The following is a 15,860-nucleotide window of genomic DNA, read 5'->3' on the forward strand; positions in this document are numbered from 1 at the left end:
GGTGGCCTCAAAGGCTCTACCTACTCTGGCTGAAGATAGGACCTTGTGTTCAAAACTGGGGACAGCATCTGTGGCCACTGGGGTGGTGCATGACCGTATTAGAACTTGGCCTTCCAAGGCAAGAGGATGAGATGTGAGCCAGTGTTTGGGGGCTGACTCCTTGGGGAGACCGGGTCAGAAGTCACGTACTGGTGACTTAAGAGTGGGAGGAAGGTAGAATTCCATTTGGTCAAGGGCATGGTGTGAGTGCAGGAAGTCTCAGGCCAGGAGCTGGGGAAACGGAGTCCGTGCAGATGGTGTAAGCCACCTGAGTCAGCACCAGGTCTTTACCAGTTGGGGGTGTATGCAGCTGGGACAGGCCAGGGGCTGGCTCTGGTTGAGACAGATGCAGGTACCAGGTGATCTAAGCACAGAGATGAGAGACCTACAGGAATCAGAACATGTCAGAGCTGCTAGCAGGGTTTTGAGGCAGGGGTAGGGCAAGTCCCTGGTCCCCCAAACCCCTACATCTGCAGAAGCAGAAGATGCCATCCTAGGTGCCCCTCATTGGCCACGAGGGCAACACTGCCTGAGAAATAGCAGCAGGGGTGGGGCTGGTGGCGCTCTGGCATCTACTGGGTCCTACAGTGGCCAAGAAATTCTTGGGGAGCATGGGAATGTCAGCACCATCGGGGAACACCAAGGTTTCAGATGTTCCAGGATGTGGGGTGGGTTACGGTGATTTCAGCTCTGCCCAGTCTGTCCTCTGGCTGTCTGAGCTGCCTTGAGCTCTCCCAGGGCTTTGTGGCTTTTTCAGGGGAGCTCCAGGCCACCTCCCCTCTCCAGGTTGCCCTGACTCAGCTCGAGCCCTCGGGTCCCACCTGGAAGGCAATGTGTACAGCTTGAGAGTGTGAACTTTCCCCAGGGCATGAGGGTCTGGGGGGCTGGGTCGCTTGCAGGGGAAAGAGTAAGGGGCAGTGTGCCAGCAGACAAGCATGACTAAGCAAGTACGTGTACTAGAGGGCACTGCTAGCCCCCTCCTTCCTGCCACCTGTGGGTGTTAAAAGGACTATCTTTTCCCATGACCTCCCCACTCCAACCCCCCACCCCCACCCCCACCCCCAGCTTCCCTGAAGGGAGCTCCCTTGCTGATGCAGGTGATTGGATAGTCCTCTTTTCCTGGCTGTGATCCTTAAACTGCCTTCTATCCCTCCTTTCACATGGTTCCTACCATGTGATCCGGTCTCCTCCACCGCCCCCCCCCTTCTCTGTCTCCTTTCAGCTCAGGAGCGAGGAGTAGAAGCACAGCCCTGGGGGGTGGAAGAGGCCAAAGTCTCAGTGCCTCACAGCCCCCGGGGAATTGGTGGGGGAGGGGGGATGTCCTGGCACACACATTCCACGTGGTCTGCTTCTAACCCTGACTCTGCAATTTAATAGCTGTGTGAATTTGGGCAAGTTACTTAACCACTCTGGGCCTTGATTTCCTTACCTGTAAAATGGGGATAATACTAGCACTTATCTCTAGAAGGTTCCTGGGAGGATTGAATGCGTTAATACATGCAAAGTGCTTAGGACAGTGCCCGGCACCAAATTAGCACTCAGAGGTGGCTCTCTGGCTGGGTTCCACCCTCCCCTTTTCCTCCTCCTTCCCCTCCACCAGCCCAGGGCCCGCTGGAGGCTGAGCAGCAAAGAAAGGCCAGGAAGTGCAGTGCGGAGGATTAGGGTAGCTAGCAGGCTGAATCTCCAGGTGCGGAGCTGCAAGTGGCAAACTGCTTTTGAGTCCAGACCCTGCTGGAATCCAGAGGAGCAGGGATCAGCATCCTGACGTCACAGCTGCTCTCTTTTCTCTCCTCCTTCGCTGCCAGAAGTTCCCAGGAGCTTTCACCGAGAGGGAGGATCCTGAAACAAAGCCTCTGATTGGCTGCTTTCATGTTAGGCCCTTGTCAGTTTCCAGCCTGATAGGGAAGGGGTGGAGAGTAAGGGATTTAAAACTCAGAAATAGCAGTATTTAGATAGGTTAGAGAAGGAAGGAGGGAAGAGGGAGGAAAGCAGGGACAGGGGAGGGGGCCGAGGTAAGAGGTTCTCCTCCAGTTGCCTGGGATGGTTTGTACAGTCCTGGGGATTGAGGGCAGGGACTGGATTGTACGCTCTTTTGGCCTGGAAGCTGGCTGAAGCGGAGCGGCTGTTACTTTTGAGACAGGAGAGACAAAGGGAGATGGTGCGCACAAACCTTTTAATATGCGGTCATCGTGGCGTCTATTCAGAGAGGGGGGCCCCTGGGGAGTGCTCCCTGAACCATAGCCCCAACACTTGGGCCACCATTCCCCCTTCCCCCTTCTCCTGTGAGCGGCCCAGGACCTGTAGGACCCTGTCTTCCTTCAGGGCTCCGTAAGGCTCCTTTTCAGCCCTCAGAGTCCGTCCTTCGCTTGTGCTGAGGCCTGGAGCGGGACCATCTGCTTTCGCTCCTGTCGCTGCTGCCTCCTCTTCCCTCTCCTCCTGTGGCAGGTCGGGGTGGGTGGGTGGGCAGGAGAGTGGTGCCCTCGGTATGCAGCCTCCAGGCCAGCTTGGGGCTCCCAGGGGGCTCTCCATTCAGCTGTGCCCAGCTACCAGCTCTCTGCCCCAAACATCTACCACTCCCTGGAGCTGCGAGCCCCAAGAAAGGACTCCAGGAGACTCTCAGCCAACTGGGGACACAGGGACAAAGAGCCCTGGCCTGGAAGAGGAGGCCTGGGTTTGAGTCTTAAAGCCGCCCCAGCCTGGATGTGTGACCCGGGGAGAGTCCCTGCTGTCTCTGGGTGGAGACCCACCTGTTTTCCACGTCCTGCACCGTGTCTGGCAGTGGCTGGCCCAGGGTCTCCGGCAGGAGGGCAGTGGCAGCGCTGGCAGCCACGGGGACAGCGCCGTAGATAAAGAGAGGCACGGAGGGGTAGATCTCGGCGGTCATGCTCACCAGTGGGCTCACAATGCTGCCCACTCGGGCCAGAGTGCTGCCCATTCCCAAGCCTGTCTGCCTGTGGGACCCAGGGGGATGGGTGCCGGTTAGTGTTCTGGCATGAATGCTGAGGTTCTGGCTGAATTTGGGGCCAGGGCAGCTCGGGCCCTGCCCCAGGAGACCCCCTGGTGCCTGCTCTGTTCCCCATTTGATTAGCTAACCAATTTGGCATTTATTTTGGAGATTTAAAAAAAAAAAACCAAAACAGGTTGGGAAAGGCTCTGGGCAGAGAATCAGGAGATTGAATTTTGACTCTGCCTTTAACTTGCTATGTGACCTTGGGCAAGTCTCTTGCCCTCTCTGGACAGTTTACTGAACTGTTGAGTTAGCTTAGTTCGGCCAGTTGTTCTCAGATCACCTGAGGGATTTGATTTACAGTTGCCCCAGCTCCATACAGACCTGTTGGATTAGAATCCCCAGGGGAAGGGACCTGGACTCTGTATGTTAAGAATATGTTAAGAACATTCTCTATGAGAGCAGAGGTTAAAAACTTTGACTAGGGAGATAAACTGCTTGGGTTCAAATCTAAGCTTCCTGACTTATAAGCTGTGTGACCTTGGGCAAGGCACTTAACCTCTCTGTGGCTCAGTTTTCTCATTTGGAAAATGGGAATTATCATAGTACCTACCTCATAAGCTTGTTATGAGGACCAAAAGAGTTGATATTTGTAAACAGTTTGACAGTGCCTGGCACATAGTACTACTTTATACTATTGTTCTTTCAGCTGAAATCCTTTGAAGGTACGGGGCAGTAACCATGACCCCTTGGGGTTCTCATTCCAAGTAGCCTAGGGAAGCCTGGCATTTCTTTGACATGTCATATGAATTTTGCACCCCATTCTTTTTTTTTTGTTGTTGTTGTTTTGCATCCCATTCTTAAAATAGATATGTGTTTCTGGTGTCTTAATGCAAAAATACCCCCTCCCTGCAACCTTGGCACTCAAAAAAGCAGTGCTGTATTTATCCATACAACTCCCAGAACCACCGTTATTAAGTGGTTGCTCTGTGATAAAAAATTACTTTCATGTTTGTGGTCTTTGGTTTCAGACATACTACTTGGTTAAAGATGGAATTTAGATTTTGTGGCAGCTTCTAACTTATGCTTTGGAGATCAAGGGGGACTTCAATTAACTGCCTCTGAGATGTGTCTTCTTGGCCTCCAACCCTGTCCCAGTTGGTGGCTCAAATCTTCCCCTCAGGTCAGGTAAGAGCTTAGTGGGCAGCCTAAGCGTGTACTGAGCCGCTGATATAGACCTTTCACTGTTAGGTGCTGGGAGGGGGCCTTGGGCTGGGGCATACTGGCCTGTGCTCTGGGTCTGACCTGTGTGCGGGGGAATGTCTTGCCCCAAAGCCCCTCCCATTAAGCTCCCACTCACCGGATCACTGTGGGGTACAGCTCCCCAGTGTACAGGAAGATGCAGTTGAAGGAGGCGGCCAGGCAACCCTTCCCCAGCACAGCCAGGGAGGTTCGGACAATGGACTGATCTAGAGAGAAGAGAGGGGGTCAGCAGATCTCGGGATTGCGGGCTGAGAAGTTGGATCGTGTCTGGGGGTGTGGCCAAGGGTGAGGGACCAAGATGTTCATGGGTGCTCACCCTGGGGTACCACCCCATTGATCAGGATGCAGATGCCTGCCAGCAGCAGTGAGGCCATCTGGGCAGGCCGGCGGCCCATAGAGTTGATGACAAGGAAGCCCACAAGCTTGGCAGGCAGGTCCACAGCACCAAAGATCACCTGGATTAGGTAGATGCTGACCCCAAAACCCTGCAAGTCCATGACCAGCCCATAGTAGGCAAAGCTAGTGGCAAACCTAGTGGGGAGGGATGAGGGGTATGGAGTTTGTTAGGAAGATTAAAGGGGGGGGGGCAGGTGCTCATCCAAAACAGGGGTGAGCTGCACAGGTTACCCTGCTTAAGAATCTGGAATCTACCTCGCCTGATATTTCTTCCGTCATTTAGTACGCACTTTGCGTATTGGGGTAGTCCTCCAATGCCCCAGATTTCTCAGTCTTCTGATAGTGTCCCCAGTGTATTAGGGAATCTTCACTTAGTTGCCATGTAGGATGTACACAGTTTTAGTCTTTATTTTATCTATTGATACTGGACTGAGGGAGGACAAGTGGATATCCAAAGCCATATCTTTAGGACCAAGGTGTTGGGAGAGGCCAGAGTTTTCCGGGACCTGTCCGTGGTCCTGGGATGGGTGTTGTGCTTCTTAAGATGTCAAGAGCCCAGAATATAAAGCTCAGGTTGTTGGGCAGAACCCACAACCTGGAGTAAATCCCAAACTGGAAGCAAAGAATTCATTGGCAGGATTGTTCCTTCTGACCATGTTTCTCTTAACTGTCATGGGATTGCTATGATGATGGGGTTGGGAGGGTAGCACGTAAGAGGGGTAATGGGTAATGTTGCAGTGGGAAGGGAAGATTTTTGGCTGGTCTCAACCCTGGCCAGAGTGTACTTTCAGAGATGAGTTTTGCCTGTGCCTGTGTTTCTGGCAGGCACCACAAGGCCAGTAATATCTCTCAATGTTTTGCAAGCCAGCCTTGTCTCTGCCTCTGTGATGTAATTCTGTTGACTCTGCGGGCCATCAGTACCGATGAAGTGTTTCCATATTGGAACAGAGCTGATAAAAGGAGAAGAATATGGAGAGATTGATGCCCAGTTTGGGGATTGGAGGCAAACTGAGGCTGGAGGTCATCTGGTTCTTTAAGACTCTCTCTGGTGGGGGATTCCTGCCCCTCATAGCTGGTCTGCTGACTTCCTCCCTCTTGTCTCCCTTCTTCCATCCCCTGCGTCCACTCTTTCCCCAACCAGTCTTTTGTCTCTTGGTCTGTCTGTCTGTCCATCAGTCTGTCTGTCTGGGCCTACCACAGCATGGAGAGGCAGAGGAAGAGGCGGCGAAGGGCAGGACAGCGCAGCAGCTCCATGGCCGAGGCCTGGCCCTTGCCCAGGGTCAGCTCCTTCTGCAGACTGGCCCGGAGCACCTGCTGGGATGGACGGGGCTCAGGGCTTGGACTTCCATAGGAGCTCCTCCCAGCCTAGCTCCTCACTCAGAGAAGCCCTGTGAGTCCTCGGTTTAGGGATGGAGCCCTGGTGGGGTGTCATGGGAGGTCTCAGGGGTCTCACCTCCATACTTAGACTGGCCCCCTCTTCCCGCTTCCCATTGATCCAGGCCACTCTTTGCAGGGCCTTCAGGGTGAGGTCCAGCCTCCCAGAGGAGGAGTACCAGCGGGCCGACTCGATGAAGAACCTGGGAGCAGGGGTGAGCGTGGGTGTTGGCGTGGCTTCAGTTCCAGTCACTGGGGCTGGAGGTAGGGCGTGGGCTTTCCAGAGGTCTGCAGTGGGATTTTATGTAAGATTGGGAACCCAGGACTTTGCCACACCCCAATCTCTAGGACCATAAGGCAGTGCCCAGCTTGGCGATGACTTATTCCCCAACACGGGAGCTCAGCCCTTGGGTGCTGGGTAAAGGAAGCAGGGCAGGCAGGCCGGAGAGCTGGGGAGAGCTGGGGAAGCCAGAGAACCGGACACGCTGGGGCAAGTCTTTCCGCCCAGAGCCTCAGTTTCCCTCAGTTTCCTCAGGTCACACTGAGTCACTGGCCTGGGTTTGACCTTCTCTGATTCTGTGGGCGAGATCTGGGGGAAGTCTTGTCCCTCGCAGCCCTCTGGGCCCCACGCACCAGGAGTAGATGAAGAAGGCAAAAAAGGGCACGGAGACCAGCAGCTGCAGGTAGCGCCAGTGGGGCACAGCATAGGCCACACCAGCCAGGAGAAACTGGCCCAGGCTGTAGACGTAGCCGATCAGGGTGCCCACGCAGGCCCGCGTGTGGGTGGGCGTCCACTCCACATCTGAAAAGAGGGTTAGAACGGAGCGGTGGAACTTACTGGGTGCCAGGTGGGTGGAGACCCGTGGAGCCCACCGAGACCCCTCTCTCTGTTCAAACCTTGGTCTGTCCCAAGGCTCAGTGGAAGATAACATCAAACGAGGTTGGGGGCCGTGGGAGGGGGAGTGGGGGACTTGTGATGGAGGTGGGGATGGGGAGGTCCCCAGGACTTGTCCCCTCCACTCTCCTGCTGTGTGTTTTTGCTCCTCTGCAACCTACTGTCCTGGCCAGGGTCCTCTTTCCCTGCAGAGCACCTCTGACCACTCATTCCATCCTCAACAGCTCCCGCCCCTCTGGTCCTTCTCAGTCTGGGCTGGATTTCAGCCTCAGTGGCCAGAGCAGCTCAGAGGAGGCAGTAGCTTTCCTCTACTCTGGAGAGTTGAGGTGGGAGTGGGACCACCTCTCTGCTTCTGTCTGAAGAAGTCCAGTTTCTTTCCTTGTGCGCTCCTGATCTGGCAGCTGGGGCAGTGGCTTGAAGACTTAGATTGGCCTTTGGGACTGGATTCTCTAGGTGTCCTGCCCCAGCCCTAGCCTTGTCCTGGTTAATTCCTTTAGTCTGGAGAATCCCAAATCCTTAGATTCCCTTCTGGGCTTGAGGAATGAGCTTGGGTAAATCCTTTCCCTTCTCCCCAGCCTCAGGTTCCTCATCTGAGAAACAGGGAGAAGGGAGGTGACTTATCCAAGGGTGCGCACTGGTGCCTCATGGACAGGCCATGCTCAGTCCATAAATGTGTTTGGTCTATATGATGCTGGCTTGCCCTATGTTAAAAATATGAGAATTAATTGCAAATGTTAAAAAAAATTGGGATATTTTACACTGATAAAAAAGGGTGGGGGAAGATCTGACAGCCCTGAGACTTCTTGGCTGGAGCAGCTCAGTGGCTGTGGCCCCTCTGGATGGATGTGACTATCTTTCGGAGACAGTCCTCACCACTGCCTAATGCCTGTTGTCTGCTTCAGTCATCTAGGGGAATTACCTGGCCCTAACAATGGAGTCTGCAATTACATGTCTAAATGAGAGGTCAGGATGGTGTGAGCCCCGGGAAAAAGGCTGCTATGTTGGCTGGAAGGGCAGGACAGGCTGAGTGCAGGCGGGGTGGGCTGGGAGAGGAGGCTGGAAAGGGGCTGCAGGGCTGGGTGGTTGGAGGGGAGTGGGTAGGGGCCTGCCCTGCCCTTCCGGCCTCCCTCACTCAGTGTCATGCAGTTGAGGGAAATGCCAGCCAGCGACATGCCCGAGAGGAGCCGGAAGGCACAGTAGACGGGGAAGTTGGGAGCAAAGGCGGCGCAGGTTCCTGACACAGCCGTCTGCAGGTAGTTCAAGATCAGCACCTTCCGGCGGCCCAGCCTGTCGGGGGAAGGAAGACCTGCAGCAGGGGTCCTGAGGACCAGCAGGGGCCAGGCTAAACTGGGAGAGGGGCGCTTGCCCTGGGTGAGTCCCTGGGGTGGGGGTCTTTGCAGGACCCGTGACTTATCATGAGGCTCTGCTATAGGTCCTCAAATGAGCCCCAGCTGGTGATGCCAACCTCCCACCTAGGCCCCCCAAGCCCAGCTGAGGAGCCCCCAGTCCCAGCCCGGCTCCTTGGCCCTGCCCAGGACTGACCTGTCTGCCAGGTGCCCGAATATCATGGCTCCGAGAAGCACCCCTACCATGTACAAGGACTGAGCCAGCTGGCGTAAGGCCCTACGAGAACACACGAGGTCCCACTGTGGGGAGAGGGGGCAAGGGTCAGGCCAAGGTGAGCCTGGGCTGCAGGGGAGGCCCTTGCCCTCCTTCCGGCTGGCCCTCTGAGGCCTGTGTCACCCTCTTCCCACGACTCTTCTCTTTGACCCCAGGAACTGAGAGACTCTTCTTGACCCCTACAACTCCCACCTCCCCCTTTCCTACAAAGACCCCCATCTTGAACCCCTTTCTCCATTTTCCCATCTTGGCCTCTGGAGAATTTGAGACAGTCTGTGTGTGTGTGTGTGTGTGTGTGTGTGTGTGTCTCAGAGGGGAAAGCACACTCTGGATGGTGCACAGAGGGGCCCAGGTCTCCTCACCTCCATCACGATGGTGGAAGGGAAGGTGCTATTGTCATAGATCCAGCCGTGGGTGCAGGGCTCTGTGGCCCCCGTGCCATTGGTCTCTGTGTCATTGGGAAAGGGCGGCCCCCGCTGCGGGGAGGTGAAGCGGAGGCAGGACTCGGGCCGCCCCTGCCCGTCCCGGGGCAGCCAGGCGTCCAGCTCCCCGTCCTTGCTGAGGTTGGTGTCGGCAGGCGGGCGGCAGTGGTGGGTGGGGACAGCGGCGGTGAAGTTCTGCAGGGTGTTGTGGGAGGCCATCAGGAGCAGGGGGAGGACCACCAGAGTGACCTGGATCTGCTGGAAGCGGCCGGCGCCCCCCACCTGCAGCAGGAGGTCATTGAAGGCCATGGGGCCAGGCCTGGCCGAGAGGCTGGCGGCTGAGGACTTCCAGTCCCGGGCCCTCCGTCTGTGTGCCGGTCCGCCTGCTGCCCTTCCCTGGAGGAGAGGGACTGCCGTTGCTTCCGCAGCCAAGCTGCTCCTGGAACTGAATCTGAGCTGGCTCTGTAGGGGGGACAGCAGCCCGGCCAGGCGGCCCCTCCTTTCTTCTCTCTCCTTGTTCCGTCCCTCCCTTTCCTTGGCAGCCTCTCCCCACTTGGTGTGAGTGTGTGGGGTGTTTCTCAGCTTTCAGGGTCTGCTGTAGCCCTGACCCCTACAGGGGCAGTATTTAATCCTTGGCCTGGAGGGAATGAGTTAAAGTGTGACTTGGTATCAGAAGGATTAACCCTCCAAGTATCCTTGTATCAGTGGAATTTCTCCACGTGGGTATAAAGGGCAGGAGAGGGTGGACTGAAGTGGGGGTGATGGGAGCAGATCGTACTGGGCATCTGGGGGCAGGAGGGGCATCTGGGGGCAGGAGGGGACAGGGTGGGACCTTTTTGTCTTCCTTTTAGTGAGGGGATTGGGCTCTGGGAAGTGTGCTGGCCTCTTGTGGGGCTTCTGTCCCTTTTAGTGGGCAGGATCCAAAGGGACCATCTTGGGGAGGGGTTGCCAGAGAAAATACAGGTCGCCCAGTTAATTTGAATTTCAGATCATCAAAGAAATTTTTTTCTTTAGTGTTAAGAATGTCCCTAATATTTACATGGGACATACTTCTACTAAAAAAGTATTCATTGATCTGAAATTCAAATTTAACTGGGTTTCCTGTATTCTTTTTTTTTTTTTTTAACATCTTTATTGGAGTATAATTGCTTTACATTGTTGTGTTACCTTCTGCTGTATCACAAAGTGAATTAGCTATATGTATACATATATCCCCATAAACCCTCCCCCTTGCGTCTCCCTCCCACCCTCCCTATCCTACCCCTCTAGGTGGTCACAAAGCACCGAGCTGATCTCCCTGTGCTATGCGGTTGCTTCCCACTATCCTGTACTATTTGCTAAAATTGGCAGCCCCGGTCTTTGGTCTTCTGGGGACAGCTTACATCTTATAGGACCACGGCTTTGTTCAATTGGAAGACACAATAGAGGTCAGAGGCTGCTTTTGAAGCAGTGGGACCTAAGACCAACATCTTATGTGATGTAGATTGAGTCTTCCAGTATCTCAGCTTTTACTTTCTTGCTCGTCCTGATTCAAAATTTCCCTTTGTCTTGTCTTCTGTCTATAGCTTCTCCTCCTCCCCCTTCTCCTCCTTCTTCTTTTCCTTCTTCTCCTCCTCTTCCTCCTCCCCTCCCCCTCCCCTTCCTTTCCCCTCCTCCTCCTCCCCACCCCTCCTCCCCCTCCCCCTCCTCCTTTTTCTTCTTCTTCTTCTTCTCCTTCTCCTCCTTCTCCTCCTTCTTCTTCACAATGAGCGTGAACGTATTTTACTTTTAGCCACAACTCTAAGACATTCACTTGATTTCCCCAACGGTTTGGTTCCTGCGTCCAGGTCACTCCTGCTCAGGGCAGTACCAAGCTCTGATTGGATGGGTTTCTATGGGATCCGATTGGTTGGATCATGGGTTGGGCATGTCAAGAGAGTGGGTTACAGCTTCTTGATTTTACTTTCCATAATATATATTATATAAACCGTGGGCTCAGTTTACTTGGATCCAAATCCTCACTCCACACTTGCTGGCCATGGGCAAGTTGCTAAACTTTCTGTATCTCAGGATCCTTGTTTGCAAGATGGAGATAATGGTTGTGTATGCCTCATTGGGTTGTTGGAGGGTTAAATGAGCAATTACAGGTAAAGATCTTAAGGTGGTCCCTGCCCTGTGGCTCAGTGATCATGAGCTGTTCTTATTATTTGTTTCTGGTAAAAAGGTGACACTATCACACTGATTTTAGAGAGAAAATGTGCCTAGGCACATCTTACCCTCAGAACAGTGATTCCCGATTGGGGGAGATTTTTTCCCCAGGGGACATCTGGAGACATTTTTGGTTGTCACCACTGGGGGTGGTGGTACTACTGGCATCTAGTGGGTAGAGTCCCAGGAATGCTACTCAACATCCTACAGTGCACAGGACAGGTCTCCATAACCAATGATTTTCTGGAGTTATAATGTCAATAGTGCTAAGAAACCCTACCCTAGAAGATGTCCTCAAACTTCTTTTGTATAGTGATCAATCCCATACCTGCTTGGCAAAGGACAGTGCAGTCAGATGGATGACTCCTACCAACATATTTCTAAGAATCCCCACATGCTTATTTGAATGGGCAAATGTTTGCAAGGTGAACATGAGCACTCCTCTGCCTCCCCAGAATAACAGCAGCCTTGCAGGCTCCAAAGTGCTGCAAGTCTTCCCCTAGCTGCGCCTACCCAGCCAGTTTTGCCACTGGAGTGGCTGAATCAAGACCCTGGTCTCCCTGTGTCCAGGCCAACACCCTTTCCCACCATGTTCTAACTCAATCGCTGGGCTTGGGTTACCATATCAGACTCTTTTTTGCCCTTCGTGGTGTGTTTCCATTTGAGGTCTCTGGCTGTCCCTCTCTGTAATCTGCCACCTGTTGACTGCTCCTCTAGCCCACTTCAGAGATTTTGGCATATGTCTGAACACAATGGATTATTAGCGTTCCATAGTTTTACAGGAGGTATGCCAGGCCCTGTACAAATTAGCTGATGCAAAGGGCCGTGAAGGGAAGGGGCATTTCTCAATTCTTCTGGGCACAAATCTCCAAGTCTTACTGAGGGGAAGCAGTTTGACTTCCGACTTCTCTTGTAAGGAGTCAAGATGCTCTGTTAATATCGCACAGTTTACACAAACTACACTTTTGTGTATGAAGTTGGGGGAGTATTTATTGTCTATCGAAGTCCTGGGTACATAAAATCTTACGCTAGTTCAAACCTATTCTAACTTCAAAGGCAACGAAGTTCTTAACTAGTACTTTGGAGGTGTGGACTGCCCAGCTAAAGAGCTCTTGGTGACCATCTGACCTCATATGTACAGAAGAGAATAGGGGAGGCCCAGAGAGGTATGAGACTCAACCAGCTTCCCTCCTCCCACCCTGTGTTGGTTCTGGGCTGGGACCCCATGGGTGTCCAGATGCCTGACAACATTTTCCAGGCCAAGGTATATAAGAACCTTGTGGCCTGGGGATGTGAGGACAGCTGGACAAACAGCTTGGGGGTTCTGGCGCCAGTCTCCTGGCAGGACTTGGTGCCCTCATGGGGGAGTGGGTGGAGTGCCAGGTGCAGTGGGGGAGATTGTGGGCCCCTACAAGCACCCTTCTTCTCTGAGCCTGTGTCCAATCCTGCCTGGGAGAAGAGCTCCCTCCCTAGTGTCTGACCAGCTCCAAGCCTGCCTAAGTCTGGAAAAGGCTCAACTGGAAATTCTAGGGACTGAACTGTGGTTGGCTCCTGGAATTATCTGGTTAGTGAGGGGATTCCCCACCAGCCTCTCAGCTCATGGAGAGTTTCTGGATGGAATTGCTCCCGTGGCAAATGATTTGTAGAGCCAGGAACTATCCTTTAGGGACATTCTGGGTCATTAAACACCCAGAGTTGGACTCCCCTGTGCTCACTGGAATGTGGACTTAAGTTCTGGCCTTGCTCACCGAGAAAGGGTCAAATCTGAGGACTTCCGACTGGCCAAGAGCCACAGAACCACGTGCCATTAGCGATGAACACCATCACACAGGTGAAGACTTCCATTGTGCAGATGAGGAGACCAAGGCCCAGAGTAGGCAAGGGATTTGTCTAGGATCACACAGAAAGCAAATCTAGAACTCAGCCCTCTTGATTCCATTGCTTTTTCTACTATGTTAGCAGCCATCACATATCCCAGATCTTCTGAGACATCCAGATATTGTATAATTTTATTCCATTAAATAAATGGGATTTAAGGTGTGTGACTACCTATGATTTTGATGTTGATTATTTTGTGAGACTTTTCAAGTAAAATAATTTACAGATAAAGAAAACACTCTTGCTCAGATCACATGCCCTAAGTGTGAGTTTGAAATGATTGACCTGGAGAGAAGTCTGGCAGACTCCAAGTGCCTGCCAGGTCTACAACAACATTCGGAGCAAGGAGCCAAATTGTGAGCTTTATGCCTTGTGGCCTGGCTACTCTGGCCAATGGGTAGTATATAAGTTAGAAATTAATCCAAAGACTGCCATTTAAAGGCTGGATATGAGTCTAGTAACCAATGAAGTGGCTCAGTATGAGGACGCCCTCCAAATGAGGTGCTCCACATTGGGTGGCAATTCACTGAGCCAGTTCAGGGACAGAGAGAAGCGAATAGGGAAAGCGGGAGGAGCTGGAGTTGTCGAGGAACAAGCAGACATGGAGAGAGGGTGGAATCCAGATGGGGAGTCGGGAATGGCCAGAGGAATGGCGTATATGGGGGGGGGGGTCAGTACATCCTGACACCAGCATCCCAGGTCACTAGGAGTCCTGAACATGTGACTAGGAGCTGCTTTCCTGGGCATCTTCCCTTACCTTCCTGTGTGTCTTTGCAGTAAATCCCCGGATACAGCACAGGAACAGCTAGGACATCCTGGGAGCCACCCTGAATTCTGGACAACTGAAAGATGGGGATGGGGTGAGAGAGCCAGTGTTCTTCACTGAGCCCAATTCTTCTCCCTGCAGGTTGAGACCCACTCAAGCCAAGGGGAGACGTTGGTGGTCCCATTGTCAGCTGACCCTAAGTCAAATGTTGTGGAGGTGGGATGGGGAGAAGTCAGGTGCCAGGCAGGGATGAAGGGCAGGCCTAATAGGAGCTGTTGCAGTCTAGGAACCGAAAGAAGTGAAATGCGGCTAGATTTCAGGGTGCAAGGTAGAGGGTGTGAAAAGCTGAAGCCATTGGGGCAGGTTGGGGCCTGATCATGATGGGCCTTGTAACAGAGTTTAGACTTCATCCCGATGGGATGTTACCAAAAAACTGAAGCGTGGGGGCAATATGATTTAGTTCACGTTTATTAAGCGCTCTCTCACAAATATCTAAATACAGACTTGAGAGCAATTAGCTCCGTGGCTGATAATTGAAGCCCTGCTGTGTGTCTGAGTTGTCCAATATCGTAGCCACTAGCTACTACTGGGCGCCTGAATTGAGCTAATCCTAATGGAGATATGCTGTTAGGGTAAAATACATATGGATTTTGAAGACTCAGTATGAATTAAAGGCTATAAAATATCTCATTGATAACTTTTCTATTGATTACATGTTGAAATGGTAATATATGGATATATTGGGTTAAATAAAAATATTATTATAGTATTAAAATTAATTTCATCTTTTTAATAGCTACTAGGAATTTTTAATTTACAGAAGTGGCTTGCATTATATTTTCACTGGACATTGCTGGTAAAGAATCCTAGAGGAAGAGGTCCTAGGAAGAGTTTTGAGAGATGATCATTAAGAACTGATAAAGGAATTGCTTTTGGAATTGTTTGGTTATAAGGAACAGAAACACTTGAGTTTATCTTTGAAAAAAAGGAGTTTATTCAGAGAATTCAAAATAGTTGATAGAACCCAGGGGCAGAATGTGCATCCAGGGCTAAGAGGGAATTAGGACCTGGAATCCATTAAGAATCAATGCAGGGACTTCCCTGGTGGCGCAGTGGTTAAGAATCTGCCTGCCAATGCAGGGGACATGGGTTTGAGCCCTGGTCGGGGAAGATCCCACATGCTGCAGAGCAACTCAGCCCGTGCGCCACAACTACTGAGCCTGCGCTCGAGAGGCCGCAAACCACAACTACTGAGCCTGCGTGCTGCAACTACTGAAGCCCGCGTGCCTAGAGCCCATGCTCCGCAGCAAGAGAAGCTACCGCAATGGGAAGCCTGCGCATCGCAATGAAGAGTATTCCCTGCTCGCCACAACTAGAGAAAGCCCGCACACAGCAACAAAGACCCAACATAGCCAAAAATGAATAAAAAAAAAAAAAAATGCAAATGGTCTCACCATTTGTTTATCTGTTTATCTGAGCCCATGTCTTTTTTTTTTTTTTCCCCCCTCTGTGCACCTGCTTCATTCTTTCTCTGCAACTGATTTTCTCTGCTCTACTTTTATCTGGGCCAGCCCACCTTCATACTAACCTGCCTTCTCAGGACAAGAAACAAGAGATGTACTAGAACCTCCATGACCCAGATTCCAGCCAGGAGGGAACGTGTGATTAATGAGATTTGGATCTGAAGTGCCCTCTGGTCCAGTCAATCATGACCAGAGGTGCAGGGTCATGTTAACTGTTCAGTTAGCAGGTTCTGGGAAATGTAGACCCTTGAGGAAGGTGTGGGTGCAGGACAAAGTGACCACTGTAGCATTTACAGGAAACCCCAAAGGAGACTGAGAAGGAGCAGCCAGAGTGTGGGAGGGAGCTGTAAGCACGTGGCATCTCAGAAACCAAGGAAGGAGGCCATGACCGATAGAATGAAATCTGCTGTGAGGTCAAGTAAGACAAGGGATGACAAGTGACCTATGGATTTGGCACAGGGGTTGATGAGTGTTGTTGGTGAAAACAATTTCAGAGAAGGGTGGGAGCCAGTGCGCAGTTTGGATGAGGTTAGAGAGTGGAGGCAGGGGA

General features: G+C 52.3%; 1 protein-coding gene across 2 annotated transcripts; it reads right to left on the reverse strand.

Annotated features, from left to right (window-relative positions):
- Positions 1-2,195: 2,195 nt before the first annotated feature.
- Positions 2,196-9,538, reverse strand: LOC132370042 (solute carrier family 22 member 6). 2 transcript variants are annotated; one of them, XM_059929763.1, is made up of 10 exons: positions 8,897-9,538; positions 8,457-8,560; positions 8,047-8,201; positions 6,653-6,821; positions 6,099-6,222; positions 5,841-5,956; positions 4,566-4,780; positions 4,347-4,455; positions 2,787-2,990; positions 2,196-2,475 (listed from the first exon to the last, which is right to left on the reverse strand). In XM_059929763.1, the coding sequence occupies exons 1-10, from the start codon at positions 9,263-9,265 to the stop codon at positions 2,388-2,390; spliced, it is 1,653 nt and encodes a 550-aa protein (XP_059785746.1). In that variant the 5' UTR covers positions 9,266-9,538; the 3' UTR covers positions 2,196-2,387. The 2 variants fall into 2 exon arrangements, with proteins under 2 accessions (XP_059785746.1, XP_059785745.1); XM_059929762.1 differs by having other exon boundaries at positions 5,841-5,959.
- Between the last annotated feature and the right edge of the window lie 6,322 nt (positions 9,539-15,860).

Source organism: Balaenoptera ricei, chromosome 8, assembly GCF_028023285.1.
Source record: "Balaenoptera ricei isolate mBalRic1 chromosome 8, mBalRic1.hap2, whole genome shotgun sequence".
Classification (NCBI taxonomy): Eukaryota; Metazoa; Chordata; class Mammalia; order Artiodactyla; family Balaenopteridae; genus Balaenoptera; species Balaenoptera ricei.

Excerpts from the sequence above, each read along its gene's own strand:
- LOC132370042 (XM_059929762.1), bottom strand. The coding sequence starts at position 9,265 with ATGGCCTTCAATGACCTCCTGCTGCAGGTGGGGGGCGCCGGCCGCTTC. Across the intron at positions 4,781-5,840 it reads CTCTGCCTCTCCATGCTGTG|GTTTGCCACTAGCTTTGCCT; the intron begins GTAGGCCCAGAC and ends CCTCCCCACTAG. Across the intron at positions 2,476-2,786 it reads GTGCAGGACGTGGAAAACAG|GAGGAGAGGGAAGAGGAGGC; the intron begins GTGGGTCTCCAC and ends GACCTGCCACAG.